Source organism: Lontra canadensis, unplaced genomic scaffold, assembly GCF_010015895.1.
Source record: "Lontra canadensis isolate GAN:19392208 unplaced genomic scaffold, GSC_riverotter_1.0 scaffold7, whole genome shotgun sequence".
NCBI classification, from domain to species: domain Eukaryota; kingdom Metazoa; phylum Chordata; class Mammalia; order Carnivora; family Mustelidae; genus Lontra; species Lontra canadensis.
The window spans coordinates 29,562,797-29,579,145 of NW_022631001.1; the positions used below are offsets into that span (position 1 = coordinate 29,562,797).

The 16,349-nt window shown below is 38.8% G+C and overlaps 1 protein-coding gene across 1 annotated transcript; it reads left to right on the plus strand.

The window, feature by feature from the left end:
• Nucleotides 1–6,133: 6,133 nt before the first annotated feature.
• Nucleotides 6,134–15,625, plus strand: LOC116865404 (olfactory receptor 52L1-like; the record flags this gene model as incomplete). The annotated part of the gene is made up of 2 exons (XM_032853675.1): nt 6,134–7,104; nt 15,595–15,625. Coding segments are annotated over exons 1-2 (1,002 nt in total), but the record flags the coding sequence as incomplete, so codon positions are not given.
• Nucleotides 15,626–16,349: the final 724 nt, after the last annotated feature.

The following is a 16,349-nucleotide window of genomic DNA, read 5'->3' on the forward strand; positions in this document are numbered from 1 at the left end:
ATGAGAGTCTATGGACTCTGAAAAACAATCTGAAGGGTTTGAAGAAGTGGGGGGGTGGGAGGTTGGGGGAACAATATGGTGGGTATTAGAGAGGGCATGGATTGCATGGAGCACTGGGTGTGGTGCAAAAACAATGAATACTGTTATGCTGAAAATAAATTTTAAAAAATGATTAAAAAAATTTAAAAAAAACCTGATGATGTACTACATGTTAGCTAATTGAATTTAAATTAAAAAAATAAAAAAGATTTTATTTGAAAAAAAGTACTAGAAATTGGTATGAACAAGGAATTTAGTAAAGATTCACAGCCAAATAGAAATGAATTTTGCTAATGTAGTTGTGAACTATATTAAAAATTCAAAAAAAAATTCAATAGAAGTGATATGCTTTAAAAAATAATCAATAATTACTCATAAGTAAAATTCCAAATTATTTCAGAAAAATCTGGTGTTCTTGTTATCTGTTCTTTTTAGCAAACCACCATAAACATAGTGGCACAATATAACATCTATTTTATCATTCTCATGGATATTGTGGGTCAGGAATTCAAAAGCAGTACCATGGAGTAGAGGCCAGTGGCGTCCTTCTACTCAAACAGGTGAAAATAATCATGTGACTAGGGTTTGGAATCAGTGGAAGGCATCTTCACTCATATGTCTGCTCCTGGGCTGGCATGATTTTAAGACTGGGCTTAATTGGGAGTGTTGACTAGAGGGCTTACCCAAGGCCTCTTCATGTGGTTTTAGACTTCTTACTGCATGGCACCTGGATTCTAAGAAGGTGATTCCTGGAGGGAGCATCCAGGAAGGAAACATTCCAAGACATGCAGACAGATGCTGAATGGCCTTTTCTGGCTTGAACTTCTGTTACATTCTATTGTCAGTGGATCACCAAGGCCACTCAGATTTAGGGGAGTGTTTAATTAGACTTAATCTCTTGGTGAGGAATTGTCAATGTTACATTGCAACAGAGCCTGTGGGACAGACATGTGTGGTCCTCTTTGTAATGTGTCATACCCAGTGAGGTTTTTGTTTGTCTGAGAAAAACCTTTATTTCTCATTCACTTTGAAGGATAATTTCACAGGGTAGAGAATTCTGGGTTATTGTTTTCTGTCTCTTAACAGTTTAAATATTTCATTCCTTTCTTTTATTTCTTGCATATTTTCTGAGGTGAAGTCAGTTGTAATTCTTATCTTTGTTCCTCTATATGTAGGGTGTTTTTATCCCCTATAACCTCTTTCATTATTTTTTCTTTATCTTTGATGTTTGGTAGTTTGAAAATGATATTGCCTAGATGTAGTTTCTTGGGGCATTGATCCTGTTTGGTGTTTTCTGAGCTTCCTGGATGTGGTTTGGTGTCTGACATTCATTTGGGGGAAATTCTGTCATCATTGTTTCAAATACTTCTTCCTTTCTCTCTTTCTTCTTCTTGTAACCCCATTATATTAACCCTTTTAGTTGTCCCACAGACATTTGATATTCTGTTCAATTTTTTTTTTGTCTTTGTTCCCTTTGCTTTTCAGTTTTGGAGGATTCTATTGATCTATTCTCAACCTCAGAGAGTCTTTCCTCTGCCATATCTAGTCTACTAATACACCCATCAAAGTCATTCTTTCTTTCTGTTACAGTGTTGTTGTTTTTAATTTCTAGCATTTCTTTTTGTTTTCTTCTTAGTATTTCCATTTCTCTGCTTACATTGCCTATATGCTCTTGTATGATGTATACTTTGTCCATTAGAGCCCTTAGCCTATTTTTCACAATTGTTTAAAATTCCTAGTCTGATAATTCCAGCTACCCTGCCATGTCTGGGCCTGATGCATGCTTTGTCTCTTTAAATCATGTGTTTTGCTTTTTATATGACTTGTAATTTTTTGTTGACAGTGGGACATGATGTATTAGGCAAAAAAAAAAAAAAAAAAAAAAGCAAAAACAACCCCCTCCTCAAACTGTATATAGACCTTAGAAACATGGTGATGGGTTGTGGGGGGAGGGGAAGTATTCTTAGGTACCGTGGTTAGATCTCAGTATTTTAGTGTTATGGGACTGTGAACTTCATAAGTGTCTTTCAGTTTCCCCCCCCCCTTATGTAGGACAGGATGGTTATTTGAGGGAGATAACCAACTCTCCTGCCTAACCAGCTATCCCTGGGGCAATAGACTTAGCTCCCTGTGCCTCCAGCCAATGTGGAGGCTAACTTGGGCTCTGTCCAGGTGTATCTGTGTGTCCTTTGAGACCTGTCAAATTGTAATAACATCTTGACTTTCCAGTGCCTTGTTCACAGTCATCAGCTTTGCTTTGGAGAAGTATCAAGAATGGACTTACATTTTAGAGTGAAGATGAGAACCAACTAAAAGTCCATGCACAGGATTTCAGGTGTGGGAATTGAGGTCACATCTGGGGCTTATAGTTTTGAAGAAGACTATTGACAGCTGTCTTCTGCCTTTCTCATAGCCCTTGTGATAGGAGCTATTTCTTGGTTGGCTACTGCAGCTCTGAGTCTTCCAATACATCTGGTCTGACAACTTTTGTTGTCTTAGTTTATTTTCTTTTGCCTCAGAGTAGCTGTTCTCCCCAGGTCTGACTTCTCAAAACTAAACCTTTCTGTTCAATTCCTCTTAGCTTCTGCCCTTCAGAACACACATTGCTGTAAGGTAACCTTTGAGTTTTCCAATACTAACGAAAGCCATGGTTGAATCTTCATAGTCATTCACAGAGGACTTTAGCATCCTAGCTTGACATCCTCATCATCATATACGATGCATGTAGACATAGCTAATTAACCCACTTTACACAAGTCTTGCCAGAGCTAGGAGAAGATCATCCTGGAAATCTTTATCTTTGAACCCAAGTGATGTGTTTGGTTTCCTTTTTGGTATTCAGAGATTTCTGTATAGCTTTTCTGAATGAAAAATCCCCTTTATCACTGTTAGTCTCATGTTAGTCTCATGGGGCAGATGGTCATCATGTAGACTAAACTGGGGATTCAGGGTATTTTTGTAGCTGAGCAGAGAGGACCATAATGGAAACTTTGAGTCTGGCAATTTTCTCCTTTTTCTCAGTTCTCTCCTGAATCAAGACTGTGAGATATGCATACTCAGAGGTAGCCTGGAGATCAGGAGAATGGTCCCCCTGTACCAGGCATTTTTTTACTGATTGTTTATGTGTCTTGGATTTGACACCTGAACTCTGCCTCTGAGGGTTTGATTTTTGTTTTTCCCTCTCCTAGTAGGTCATCCTAGAACCCATGGTTTCTATGCCCTCTCATAATCTCCGTGTCCCTGAATCTCTCTTTTACCACTATGATCAAGTCCATGCCACTTTAGGGATTATGGAAACAGGGAGAAGCCATAGCCCACAGAGGGCTGCCTGCACTCCCTGCCTGCAATGACAGAGATAGTGATAGAAGTGACCAGCAGTGACCAGAGGTGGCCCTCAATTCTGACACACAGCTGGAATCCTGCTATAGACTTTTCTGGCATAGAGATTCAACAGGGTTCCTTCTGACATGAGGCACCCAGAACATCACTTCAGGTGAGGAGCATGAGGCCCAATCAGTTCATCCCTCATAGATACCCACATCTGCTAATCACTCCTATCCCTCAAGTTTTTGTCTATGGTTGTTTTATATACTCATCTATTTATTTGTAAAATAATATTGTAATATTATACCTTATATAATATAATATAATATAATATAAGTAATATAATATTGTAATATAATCATAAAGTATTAAGCAAACATTGCTAAGTACTAGCTAGATTCTGCACTTCTGAAACTTGCCCCAGGACTGCTGCCCCAAGCAAGACATAGCCCCTGCTCTCCAAGGACCAACACACTGATAGGTTTTCCAGTACAAGGGAGTCAGTGCAATGACATGACTGGTAAAGTGATTTGATAGGAAAGAAAAGGAGAATGCCATGCCACCTTACAGAATTTAGGGATGGCTTCATAGAAGACAGGTTGCTTGGACTGAATTTATGTGAATAAATAGGAATGTACAACTCCAGTTCTTTGTTAATTGTCTTCTGCTTCCTGCTCAGAGAACTAAATATATCTTCCCTTAGGTCTTGGGAATAAAGTCTGTTCTGCTTTTCCTGTAAGAATCACTGGGGGAACCTCTTGTTAACTTTAGCAATTAATTTTTAAGAAATAGCCCTAGGCTTTTGCTCTAGACTACAAACCACACAGCATAAAGAGGCAGGTGGTACTCAGGTACCTGTGTGTCTGCTCGCTCCCTTACCCATTGTATAGGGCTACATCCTCCACTTCTTTGCTGACACTGCTCCTATCAAAACAATGGGTGACCTCCCACAGATGGAGAGCTATTCTCTGACTCCTCAGCTGAAAACTGAGACATGGGCGGAAACCTGCAGCAGAGAGGGTGTAGTTAAGAAAAAGACTTAATTTTCTCACCATACAGAATGTCAAGTACTAAAATGTGAATTTTTGTAATTATGGGACTTTCCTGGAGGTCTGAATAAAAATATGTGACTGTTACTTGCAGTTATAAGTGGATTTGAATCTGGAAGGAAAACAGACTGGGAGTTATGTGCCTATCCGTCATTTCAGATTTTGAAACTGCTATGTTCAGAGATTTGGAACAATATTGAAGCCATCATTGATTCATGAAAAAGACACTAGGAGTGATCTATAGATGCACAATCTGAAGGACCTGAGTCTTTACTGGCTCTTTTTATATAGATATACATGTGAAACTCTCCCTTATGTAGAAAAATACAATTATTTCAGACCATGTCTGTTTCTGAAGACAAACATATAGATGCAAACAGATCCAGTATCATGTTGTTTGTTTTAATGACCTAGAAGTGAATTGCATGGAGAAGGTTAAACAGAACACCTGTTTAATTGTATGACTTGTTAATATGGGGGTTTCAAGAACACTGAATCATCATGACTTCATGGTGAGACATAAACAGCAAAAATTTGAGACAGAAACAGGTTCATGTGCACAAAGTAAAAAGGAAAGAGGCCATAATCTCATATTTAGCAATATTTTTATAAATGTTAATAATAATGATAACTACAATTGATTTAAGATGATGTATGTGAGATAACTTTGAAATTTTGTACACCAGTCTTAAATGTATGATTTTATTCCATGGATTTAATGGACTAAGGGTTTTAATCTCAGAAGTGAGATGACATCTGTATGTTACAAAACACCCTCCTACTACATGGAGACTGGTTTGAAGGGTATGAAATCAAAGTCAGAGAGATCTAAGGTGATAGAAGTTAGGAGTGTCACTAGGCAGTGACACTGGGGGCTGAGAAGAATGACTGGATCAAAAGGGTTTAAACTGTAGTCAACAGGAACTGGTCATAAGTAAAAGAGAGGAGAGATAAGAATGAGAAAGGATCCTTTCAGGTTTCTACATTGGGTTGAATAGGTACATATAGTGATTTAACTCACAAAGCTATGAGCATGAAGGAGGAAGAGTGGATTTGGGAAGAGTAAGCAAGTTAATTCAGTCTTGAATTCCTTGAGCGTGTGGTATAGATATTTAGATATAGATAAATGCAAAATAGATCTGGATTACAGAAAAGTATTTGACTCAGAAACCTGGATTTGGAAGAAATTAAAGGATGTAATTGGTTACAATATTAATAAATGGATGAACTCAATCAGAGATAATGTACAGAACAGAGAAGAGAGGAGAGGATGGGACCCTGGAATCAACACCATATAAGAGAAATGTAGATGGAGAAGGGGGTGGGATGGGAAACATAGGAGGAACAACTGTAGGCTGCTGTGTTGTGGAAACTGAGGGAGAATACTTTGAAGAGAACAGATTGATTTACAGTGTTCATCAATGGCAAGAGGAGCTGCAGAGGATCCTTTCCAGTGGACATTCCAAGTGAGAAGTAATTGAATGGTAGAGTTTAAACATCTCTCTAAAAGCAGAGTGTTTACTCTTATCTGTAAATGAAACTAGACCCATTGTAGTTCAGACATGTGGATGTCTCACTTTAAAGACATTGTCTCAAGACCAGGGGATTCTCTTCTTTGTATCTCACTTTATTTGCTTGTGCTTCACTTTCAGCTTCTTTCTTCTCATGAAGATGGTGGCCAGATCTAGACACTGGGATAACCCACCAGGAATGGAGAGATCATGATTTTGGTTTCTTTTCCTTCTGTGTCCGAGCCATTGATGATGGCCCTTAGTAATTCAAGTTGGAGGCTACTCCATCCTTCATTTTTCCTGATGGGCATCCCCGGTTTGGAGGAAAGCCAGCACTGGATAGCATTGCCACTGTGTGTCCTTTATCTCCTTGCCGTAATGGGCAATGTGAGCATCATCTTCATCGTCTGGACTGACTCATCCTTGCACCAGCCTATGTACCTCTTTCTGGCCATGCTCTCTGGCATTGACCTGGTGCTGGCCTCCTCCACTGCACCCAAAACCCTTGCGGTGCTCCTGGTTCATGCCCATGAGATTGGGTACACTGTCTGCCTGATCCAGATGTTCTTCATCCATGCGTTCTCTTCCATGGAGTCAGGTGTACTTGTGGCCATGGCTCTGGATCGCTATGTAGCCATTTGTCACCCTCTGCACCATGCTACCATTTTGCATCCAGGGATCATAGGGCGCATTGGGATGGCAGTGCTGGTACGGGGGTTGCTCCTCCTCCTCCCCTTCCCTATCCTGTTGCAGAGACTCGTCTTCTGCTGGGCCACCATCATAGGTCACACCTATTGTGAGCATATGGCCGTGGTAAAACTGGCCTGCTCAGAAACCACAGTGAACCGAACTTACGGATTGGCGGTGGCCCTGCTTGTGGTTGGGCTAGATGTTATGGCCATTGGTATTTCCTATGGTCTCATCCTTCAGACTGTGCTGAAGGTACCAGGGGGAGAGGCTCGTCTTAAGGCCTTTAGCACATGTGGGTCTCATATTTGTGTCATCCTGATCTTCTATATTCCAGGGATGTTCTCCTTCCTCACTCATCGCTTTGGCCACCATGTACCCCATCATGTTCATGTTCTTCTGGCCACCCTCTACCTCCTTGTGCCACTTGCATTCAATCCTCTTGTTTATGGGGTGAAGACCCGGCAGATCTGCCAGCGAGTGATTAGGGTTTTCTCCCTAAAAGGACAGATCTGAACACATCCCCATTATTTTTTTCTGAGGCCGCTGCCAAAGGAATAGCCAAGAGTCCCTGTCTGGTCTAGACTCTGTGGATAGAGATCATTCTGCAGTGAGGAGTTCTTTCTGTCCTGCTAGTCTCATGGGAAAGAACACTGCTGGGGACTTGGCTCCATCACTAATTTGGTTACCTAGATAGCTGGAGTTTTCCTATTTTCCTATTTTCCTATTTTCATATTTTCCTATGGCTTCTTTTGCTTTTAATCCCAACATTTCTCTATTCCTGTGTTGAGGGGACTTGAGGACTGGAGAAAAGAGCTTTGGATAAGCCATTTTTTTCTGGATTCAGCTAATAAGTGTACAACAGCATCTGGTAAGGGAATGGGAAATCCCAGTATTTGCATGTCTTTGGTTTTAGAGTGTCTTCACACTCTTGAAGTTAGTGCTATTAGCTCTAGGTCACTCAGGTTCTATGTAGCAACAGAGTCTCTCAAATCATTTGATACTGTCAATATGTCAGAAAACACCTCTTGTTACAATATGACTGTTAGTCATGTATTTAAATTAATTTAATTAGGGAGACACTATAATAGGTTCTTAGAAAAATAAAATATAAAACTATTTTCAAGGAAGAAATGTATATTGTAGAGTGGATTTCTTTTTAAGAAGTTCTGTTTGCATTTTTCATCTGTTCATATTTTTGATTAGGAAAAAGAAGAAATATGACCAGTATTGAATATATGTGTGTTTTATAAGTCTTAATTTAATAAAGCAGAACACCCAGGTAATTATTATTATTTATTAACTATAAAATGTGCTAGAGTCTGGTAATGGTAAACACAGCTTTATTCATACATTTAGAAGTAGTTTTGGCACTTGGGAGAAGAATTTCTCTTCCTAAAATGTGGATATGGAATGATGTCAATTAGATGACCCCCGCCTTCCTTTCTAATAACATAAACTGGGTAAAGCTTATAAGAGGATTGCCATAATTAGTAAAGTGCATCCTGTTTGTTGGATGTTGCACTAAAATATGGCTTAACTCTTTTGTATTTCTAAGTAGCAACAAATTTTATTCAGTCCTGGTAGATGCAAGTCATTGCTGCCCTGCTATAGTGCTCTGGTGTTGAGAGGGTCCTATTCTGGGACTCCATAGTGGTTGAAAGGAGGGACTGGAAGGATCAGTGTTCCAGTTTCTTCTTTCTTGATAAATTTTACTCCTAATGAATAGTTTCAGGTACAGAGATGGAGTATAAAGTCTTCAGTTTGGTTGGTACATGTGGGTGAATTAGGGAGGAGTCCTGTGAGTTCTTATTGCAGAAGCAATTACATGTTCTCATCAGCTTGGTTGTAGGCCTGGACTTGAACTCTGGTGAGTTGTCCTGGGGAAGCCCAGGCTGTGCTCTATCTTGTATCATATCCACAGGAGAACCGTCATGGCCCTAGAGGTACTTAGTTTAGGTAGGTTATTCCAAGTAGCGGTTTGTTCTCTCCTCCCATTTACACCACTTGCTGATGCTTGGGATATGGGTATGATGGTGGGATCTGAAGAGCTTCCTTCGACCACAAGATAGAAATATGGATATAATTATGGCATATTCAAAACAACTTGGGAGAATAACTTATAGGCAATAAAAATACAAATTTTATTATACTATCATCAGTTTGATTAGAGAAGAAAAATAAATGCTATGCTATCAAATACTTTTTTACAAAGTGTAAATTCATAAATATAGAAATATAAATTTATTACATTTATATTTAGAAATGTAAATTTATGTAAATAAGTGAGAACTAAATTAAATAGAAAAAAAAAGATAGAAATGTGTGCTGAAGCTGTCAGAGCAACACTGTAGAAGAGCCTCTGTCCCTGATGCCATCTGGGCCACCACCTTGACTTAAAAACCCAGGACAGAAGCTTGTATCTGGGTGAAGCCACTATGTTTGGGGAGAATCTTTTTGTAGCTAACATATAGCCTAAGGAGTAGATGTTTTTCCTATCAGACCATCCAGGTAGGATATGTGTTCTTCCTGAAGGGTGTCTTTTAGAATTTCCTTTTGAAAAGGTTTTCAGTTCTTGTCTAAAAATCTGTTTATTTTACTCATTCAATTTTACTATCAGAAAATGTTTATGTCATTTTCTTACTGTTTTATTTTCTACTTTGGCTATAGTACATCCCCATATATCTCCTGTTTCATTCCTAGCAGTGTGTATTTGTGCCTTCCCTGATTTCCTTGCTTATCCATATTAAACATTTATCAATAGTATGAAAATATTTTAATGTTTGAACTTATATCCATTTAACCTAATGTTAAAACAGGCTTTTTGGCTTTAACTTTTCTTGTCATATTTTGCACAGAGAGGACTTCACTGACCCAGTTGCTCTGGTAATACAAGAACAGTTCCCTCATCAAGTCACTAAAGGATGGCTTTCAATTTGTTATCAGTTCTAATGATTTTAAACTTGGATTACTTCTTGAATCTTGAATCTCTCTCTTTTTTTTTTTTTTAATTTGCAGAGTCTATTAACATATAGTGTATTATTTGCCCAGACTCATCAGGCTCACACATTTCGCAGCACTCACCATAGCACTTGCCCTCCCCAATGTCCATAGCCCAGCCACCCTATCCCTACCTCCTCACCCCTGCCCAGCAACCCTCAGTTGTTTGTTTATTGAGATTAAGAGTCTCTTATAGTTTGTCTCCCTCCCGATCCCCTCTTGTTTCATTTTCTCCCTCCCTAACCCACACAACTCCCCGCCCTGCCTCTCAAATTCTTCATATCAGAGAGATCAGATAATTGTCTTTCTCTGACTGACTTATTTTGCTCAACATAATATGCTCTAGTTCCATCCACTTCATTGCAAATAGGAAGATTTCATTTCTTTTGATGGCTGCATAGTATTTCATTGTATATCTATACACCACATCTTCTTTATCCATTCATCTGTTGATGGACATCTAGGTTCTTTCCATAGTTTCACTATTGTGGACATTGCTGCTATAAATATTTGGGTGAACTTTACTAATTATGACATATAAACAGGATGCATTTTACTAATCATGACAATCCTCTTGTAAGCTTTACCCAGTTCATGTTACTAGAAAGGAAGTTGGGAGGGGCATCTAATTGACATCATTCCATATCATTAAGATCATTACATTTGTATCTTTAGGGTAAATACCCAGTAGTGCCATTGCTGGGTTATAGGGAAGCTCTATTTTCAACTTTTTGAGGAACATCCATACTGTTTTCCAGAGCTGCTGCACCAGCTTACATTCCCACCTCCTGAATCTCTTACTAAGAACATTTTTCACATCTGCATCTAGATTTAACTTTCCCCAGTCCTTTCACTAATAATTCTACCCTCCGCACATACATACCTTCCCTGGTTTATAGATTTCTTCATTCTGATTTTTCTATAAAGTCAATGCAGTAGATTTATAAATTCCAGAAATATTTGAAAGTATTTGACCCAATCCTAGAATATTTCCCCATATTCTAGAAATTTTATTGAATTATTATTTATGTATCTCTTTAGTCATTTGATTTCAAACTATATAACAAAGTTAATGGTTTTGTAATAGTAATAGTTTTGATAGTAATCAAAACAAAATCGTATTGGCATAAAACCTATACACAGATCAGTGGACCAAAATAGAGTCTCTAGAAATAAACACATGCATATATGGACAATTTAATTAGAATAAGGCAAATACAAATATGCAGTGGGAAAAGGATTATCTCTTCAATATATAGTGTTGGGAAAACTGGATATCCATATGCAGAAGATTAGAGGACCTAATCTTACATCATACATAATAATCAACTCAAAATGGATTAAAGACCTGAATGTAAGACGTGAAACCATAAAACACTTCAAATGAGACAGAAGAGGTAAACTTTTCGACTTTGGTCTTCTTAATGACTTTTTGGATTTGATATCTTAAGAAAAAGCATCAAAGTCCAAACTAAACAAGTGGTAGAACAGCAAACCACAAAGCTTCTGCATAGCAAGGAAACCATCAACAAAGTGGAGAGCAACTATGGAACTGAAGAAAATATTTGCAAACCATATATCTGATAAGGGATTATTATACAAATTATATGAAGATCTTATACAAGTTAATAGAAAAAAACACACAGTCCCATTAAAAATGGGCAGAGGAAATGAATAGACATTACAAGTGGCCAAGAGGTGCATGAAAAGGAGCTCAACATCACTGACCATCAGAGAAATGCAAATCAAAACCACAATGAGGTATCACCTCTTATCTGTTAGAATGGCTGTCATCAAGAAGACAAGAGATAACAAGTGTTGGTGAGAATGTGGAGAAAAGGAAGCTTTTTTAAAAAAGATTTTATTTATTTATTTATTTGTCAGAGAGAGAGAGAGGGCACAAGCAGGGGGAGCAACAGAAGGAGAGGGAGAAGCAGGCTCCCCACTGAACAAGGAGCCTGATACAGGACTTGATCCCAAGATGCTGGGATCATGACCTGAGCCAAAGGCAGATGCTTAACTGACTAAGCCACTCAGGTGTCCCAGAAAAGGAAACACTTGTGGGCTGTTAATGGGAATTGATAAATTGGTTAATGGGTATTGTAAATTAGTGCAGTTACTATGGAAAGCCCCATAGAAGTTCCTCAAAACAGTAAAAGCAGAACTACCATATGATTCCACAATCCCACTGCTAGATATATACCCAAAAGAAATGAAATCAGTATCTTAAAGAGATATCTGCATCCCTAGGTTCATTGCAGCATAATTTGCAATAGCAAGACATGGGAATAGCCTAAGTGTTCCTCAATAGATTAATGAGTAACAGGTGAATGAATAGCAAACTGTGGGGTGTGTGTGCATACTATATTGTGGGATATATATTTTCCATATATATAATATATATAATATACACACACAATAGATTATTTTTTAACCATAAAAAAGGAAATCCAGTCATTTGCAACAACATGGATAGACCTTGAGAGCAGTATGCTAAGTGAAGTAAGTCAGAAAAGAAATACTGTATGTAAAATCTTTAAAAACAACAACAACACCATACTTACGGAAACAGAGAACAAATTGGTGATTTCCGTAGGCAGGGTATGGGGTTGGGGTGGGGGAAATGGGTGAAGGCAGTCAAAGGTACAAACTTCCAGTTATAAGATAACTTCTGCAGATGGAAAAAAAAAGAAAGAAAGTAACTTTGAGAGAGAAGAAGTAAATCATGTTGTCAGTCCAAAAGCCCTAATAGCACTTACCAAGGACAAACAGAAAAGGGGATGATATCATCAAGATGGTAACAGAAGCTGCCTGACATTAGTCCTCTTCACAAGAAGACAAACTAGTAGTTATCCATAGACAAGACACTGTTGTGAAAATCCCATAACCACGGAGTGAAGCTGTAGCATTCTCCTGGACCACAAAGACCCAGAAAGACTGCGTTAGAAGAGTAAGAGGAGAGGTTTCACTATACCTGCTTTGTGCCTCTACCAGGATAAAACAGAACTGCACTGAAAGGTCCTATCCAGTTTCTCCAGGAAGAAAGGAGAGCCCAGTATGGACATCCAGCTCCACCAACATTGCAGGGTGCTTTCTGGGAGGTCCATTCTGGTCTTGCCTCAGAGGGATCATGAGTTAATCTGCATGGCTTGACCACAGGGCATAATATAGAGATGGAAAACAGGGGTAAGGGTTTACCACAACTAGTGCTCAAATGCTAGAGAACAGTCTTCCTGCTGTAGAACCTGAGTAGAGATCTCAGCCAGTGGATCACCCCATCTGCAGCACTAAGCTCATGGATCCATCTGGCCAGTGAGCTTAGCTGGCACTGCTGCCTGATTTGAGTCCCCAGTAAAGAGGCATTACTAGCTTTGGAGTCTGTTATATGACCTCATCTAGGCAGGGAACCAAATTCACTGTTGGGCTTGACCAGGAAGTCTTATCCTGATCAAATGATTAAAAAATGATTTTCAAAGAATGACAAAATGGTAAATGCAGAAAAAAATGACAAAAAAAAACACTCCACCCCAAACAAACTGAAAGTCAGCAGCCCTGTGCAACTGTTGAGCATAGCCTCTAGCCTGCATAACATAACAATGACCCTGGATCTAGGCTAGCCTTGGAGCCTGAGCTTACAATCTCACTCAGCCTATGTTCCTGCCTGATTGTTGAACACAGCCTGTGGTCTTGCCCATGCAGACAGCCCAGCCAGTAACTTTTCCCAATCAAAGAGCATAGCCTATGGACCTACACAACCAGGAAGCCTGGACAGTGGCTCCACCTGACCACAATAGCAAGCCTTGTGCTACTGTTGCTACCAACTGACCCATTCAGTACCCCCAAGCTGAGCTGAACAGCAAAGCTGTAGAGTATGGAAAGGAGACTGATTACCCCAATGCACAGATAGCAGTGCAAGGATATGAGGATCCCAAAGATTCAGGTAAGCACAAAATCATCAAAGGAATCTAATAAAACTCCAATAAGAAAATGGTGATGCAGGAACTGTCTGACAAGGAATTCAGAATAATTCTTTTAAAGAAGTTCAGTGAACTACAAGAACACATAGAGATACAAGCAAATAAAACTAGGTTAACAATGCATGAGCAAAATGAGATATTAGCAAAGAAATTGTTAAAAAAAAACAAACAGTCTTTTGTTTGTTTTCCTTCCTTTTCCTTCTTGTTTGGTAAAGGAGAAAAAAAATCACGAAATGAAGCTAGCTGGTTTTACCTTAATTCCTCATCACAGACCCCCCCAAGAGATATTCAACAATGTCTGTAACTAGAATAATCACTCAGAAAAGCTGTTCTTTTTTTTTTTTTTTGCCTTTCACTTTTTTAAATTACTATGTTCAATTATAGTCAACATTTAGTACATCATTAGTTTTTGATGTAGTGTACAATGATTCATTAGTTGCATCCCATTCATTAGTGCTCATCCCAACACATGCCCTTCTTAATGCCCATTACCTGGTTACCACATCCTCCCACCCCCTCCCTTCTGTAACCTTTGGTTTCTTTCCCAGAGTCCAGAGTCTCTCATGGTTTGTCTTCCTCTATGATTTCTTCCCATTCAGTTTTCCCTCCTTTCCCCTATGATCCTCCACACTATTCCTTATGTTCCACATATGAGTGAAACCATATGATAATTGTCTTTCTCTGTTTGACTTATTTCACTTAGCATAATCCCTTCCAGTTCCATCCATGTCGATGCAAATGGTAGGTATTCATCCTTTCTGATGGCTGAGTAATATTTCATTGTATATGTGAATCATATCTTCTAATCCATTTGTCTGCTGAAGGATATCTCAGCTCCTTCCACAGTTTGGCTATTGTGGATATTGCTGCTATGAACACTGGGGTGCATGTGCCCCTTTTTTACACTATGTCTATATCTTTGGGGTAAATACCCAGTAGTGCGATTGATGGGTCATAGGTTAGCTCTATTTTCAATGTCTTGAGGAACTTCCATACTGTTTTCCAGAGTAGCTGCACAAGCTCATATTCCCACCAACAGTGTAAGAGGGTTCCACTTTCTCCACACCCTCACCAACATTTGTTGTTACTTGTCTTATTAATTATAGCCACTCTAACTGGTGTAAGATGACACCTCATTGTGGTTTCAATTTGTATTTCCCTAATGGCGAGTGATGTGGAGCATTTTTCCATGTGTCTGTTGGCCATCTGTATTTCTCATTTGGAGAAGTGTCTGTTCAAGTCTTCTGCCCATGTCTTGGCTAGATTATTTGTTTTCTGGGTGTTGAGTTTGATAAATTCTTTTTTTAAACTTTTATTTATTTTTTTAAATTTCTTTTCACTGTTCCAGAATTCATTGTTTATGCACCCCACCCAGTGCTCCATGCAATATGTGCCCTCCATAATACCCATCATCAGGCTCAAACAAATCAACAAGAGAAGAGAGAAGAACCAAATGATCCTCTCAGTTGATGCAGAAAAAGCATTTGACAAGATACAGCATCCATTCCATATTAAAATGCTTCAAAGCATAGGGATAGAGGGAACGTTCCTCAACTTCATAAAATCTATCTATGAAAAACCCACAATGAATATCAACCTCAATGGGGAAAGCTGAGAGCCTTCCCTTTAAGATCAGGAACACGACAAGGATACCCACTCTCACCACTCTTGTTCAACATAGTGTTAGAAGTCCTAGCAACAACAATAAGACAGCAAAGAGAAATAAAAGTTATTCAAATTGGCAATGAAGAAGTCAAACTCTCTGTCTTTGCAGATGACATGATACTTTACATGGAAAACCCAAAAGACTCCACCCCCAAACTACTAGAACTCATACAGCAATTCAGTAATGTGGTAGGATACAAAATCAAAAATCATTTCGTATACACTAACTTATGTAACTTGCTTTCTTATACACTGACAATGAAAATACAGAAAGGGAAATTAGAGAATCAATTCCATTTACTATAGCAACAAGAACCATAAGATACCTGGGAATAAACCTAACCAAAGAGGTAAAGGATCTGTACTCAAGGAACTACAGAACACTCATGAAAGAAATTGAAGAAGACACAAAAAGATGGAAGACCATTCCATGCTCATGGATCAGAAGAATAAACATTGTTAAAATGTCTATACTGCCTAGAGCAATCTATACTTTCGATCTCATTCTAATCAAAATTCCACCGGCATTTTTCAAAGAGCTGGAGCAAACAATCCTAAAATTTGTATGGAACCAGAAGAGACCCCAAATTGCTAAGGAAATGTTGTAGAAGAAAAACAAAACTGGGGACATGACATTGCCTGATTTCAAGTTTACTATGGAGCTGTGATCACCAAGACAGCATGGTACTAGCGCAAAAACAGACACATAAACCAGTGGGACAGAGTAGAGAGCCCAGATATGGACCCTTAACTTTATGGTCAAATAATCTTCGACAAAGCAGGAAAAAATATACAGTGGAAAAAAGACAGTCTCTTCAATAAATGGTGCTGGGAAAATTGGACAGCTATGTGTAGAAGAATGAAACTCGACCATTCTCTTACACCGTACACAAAGATAAACTCAAAATGGATAAAAGACCTCAACATGAGGCAGGAATCCCTCAGAATCCTGGAGGAGAACATAGGCAGTAACCTCTTTGACATCGGCCACAAAAACTTCTTTCAAGATATGTCTCCAAAGGCAAAGGAAACAAAAATGAAAATAAACTTTTGGGACTTCATCAAGATCAAAAGCTTCTGCACAGCAAAGGAAATAG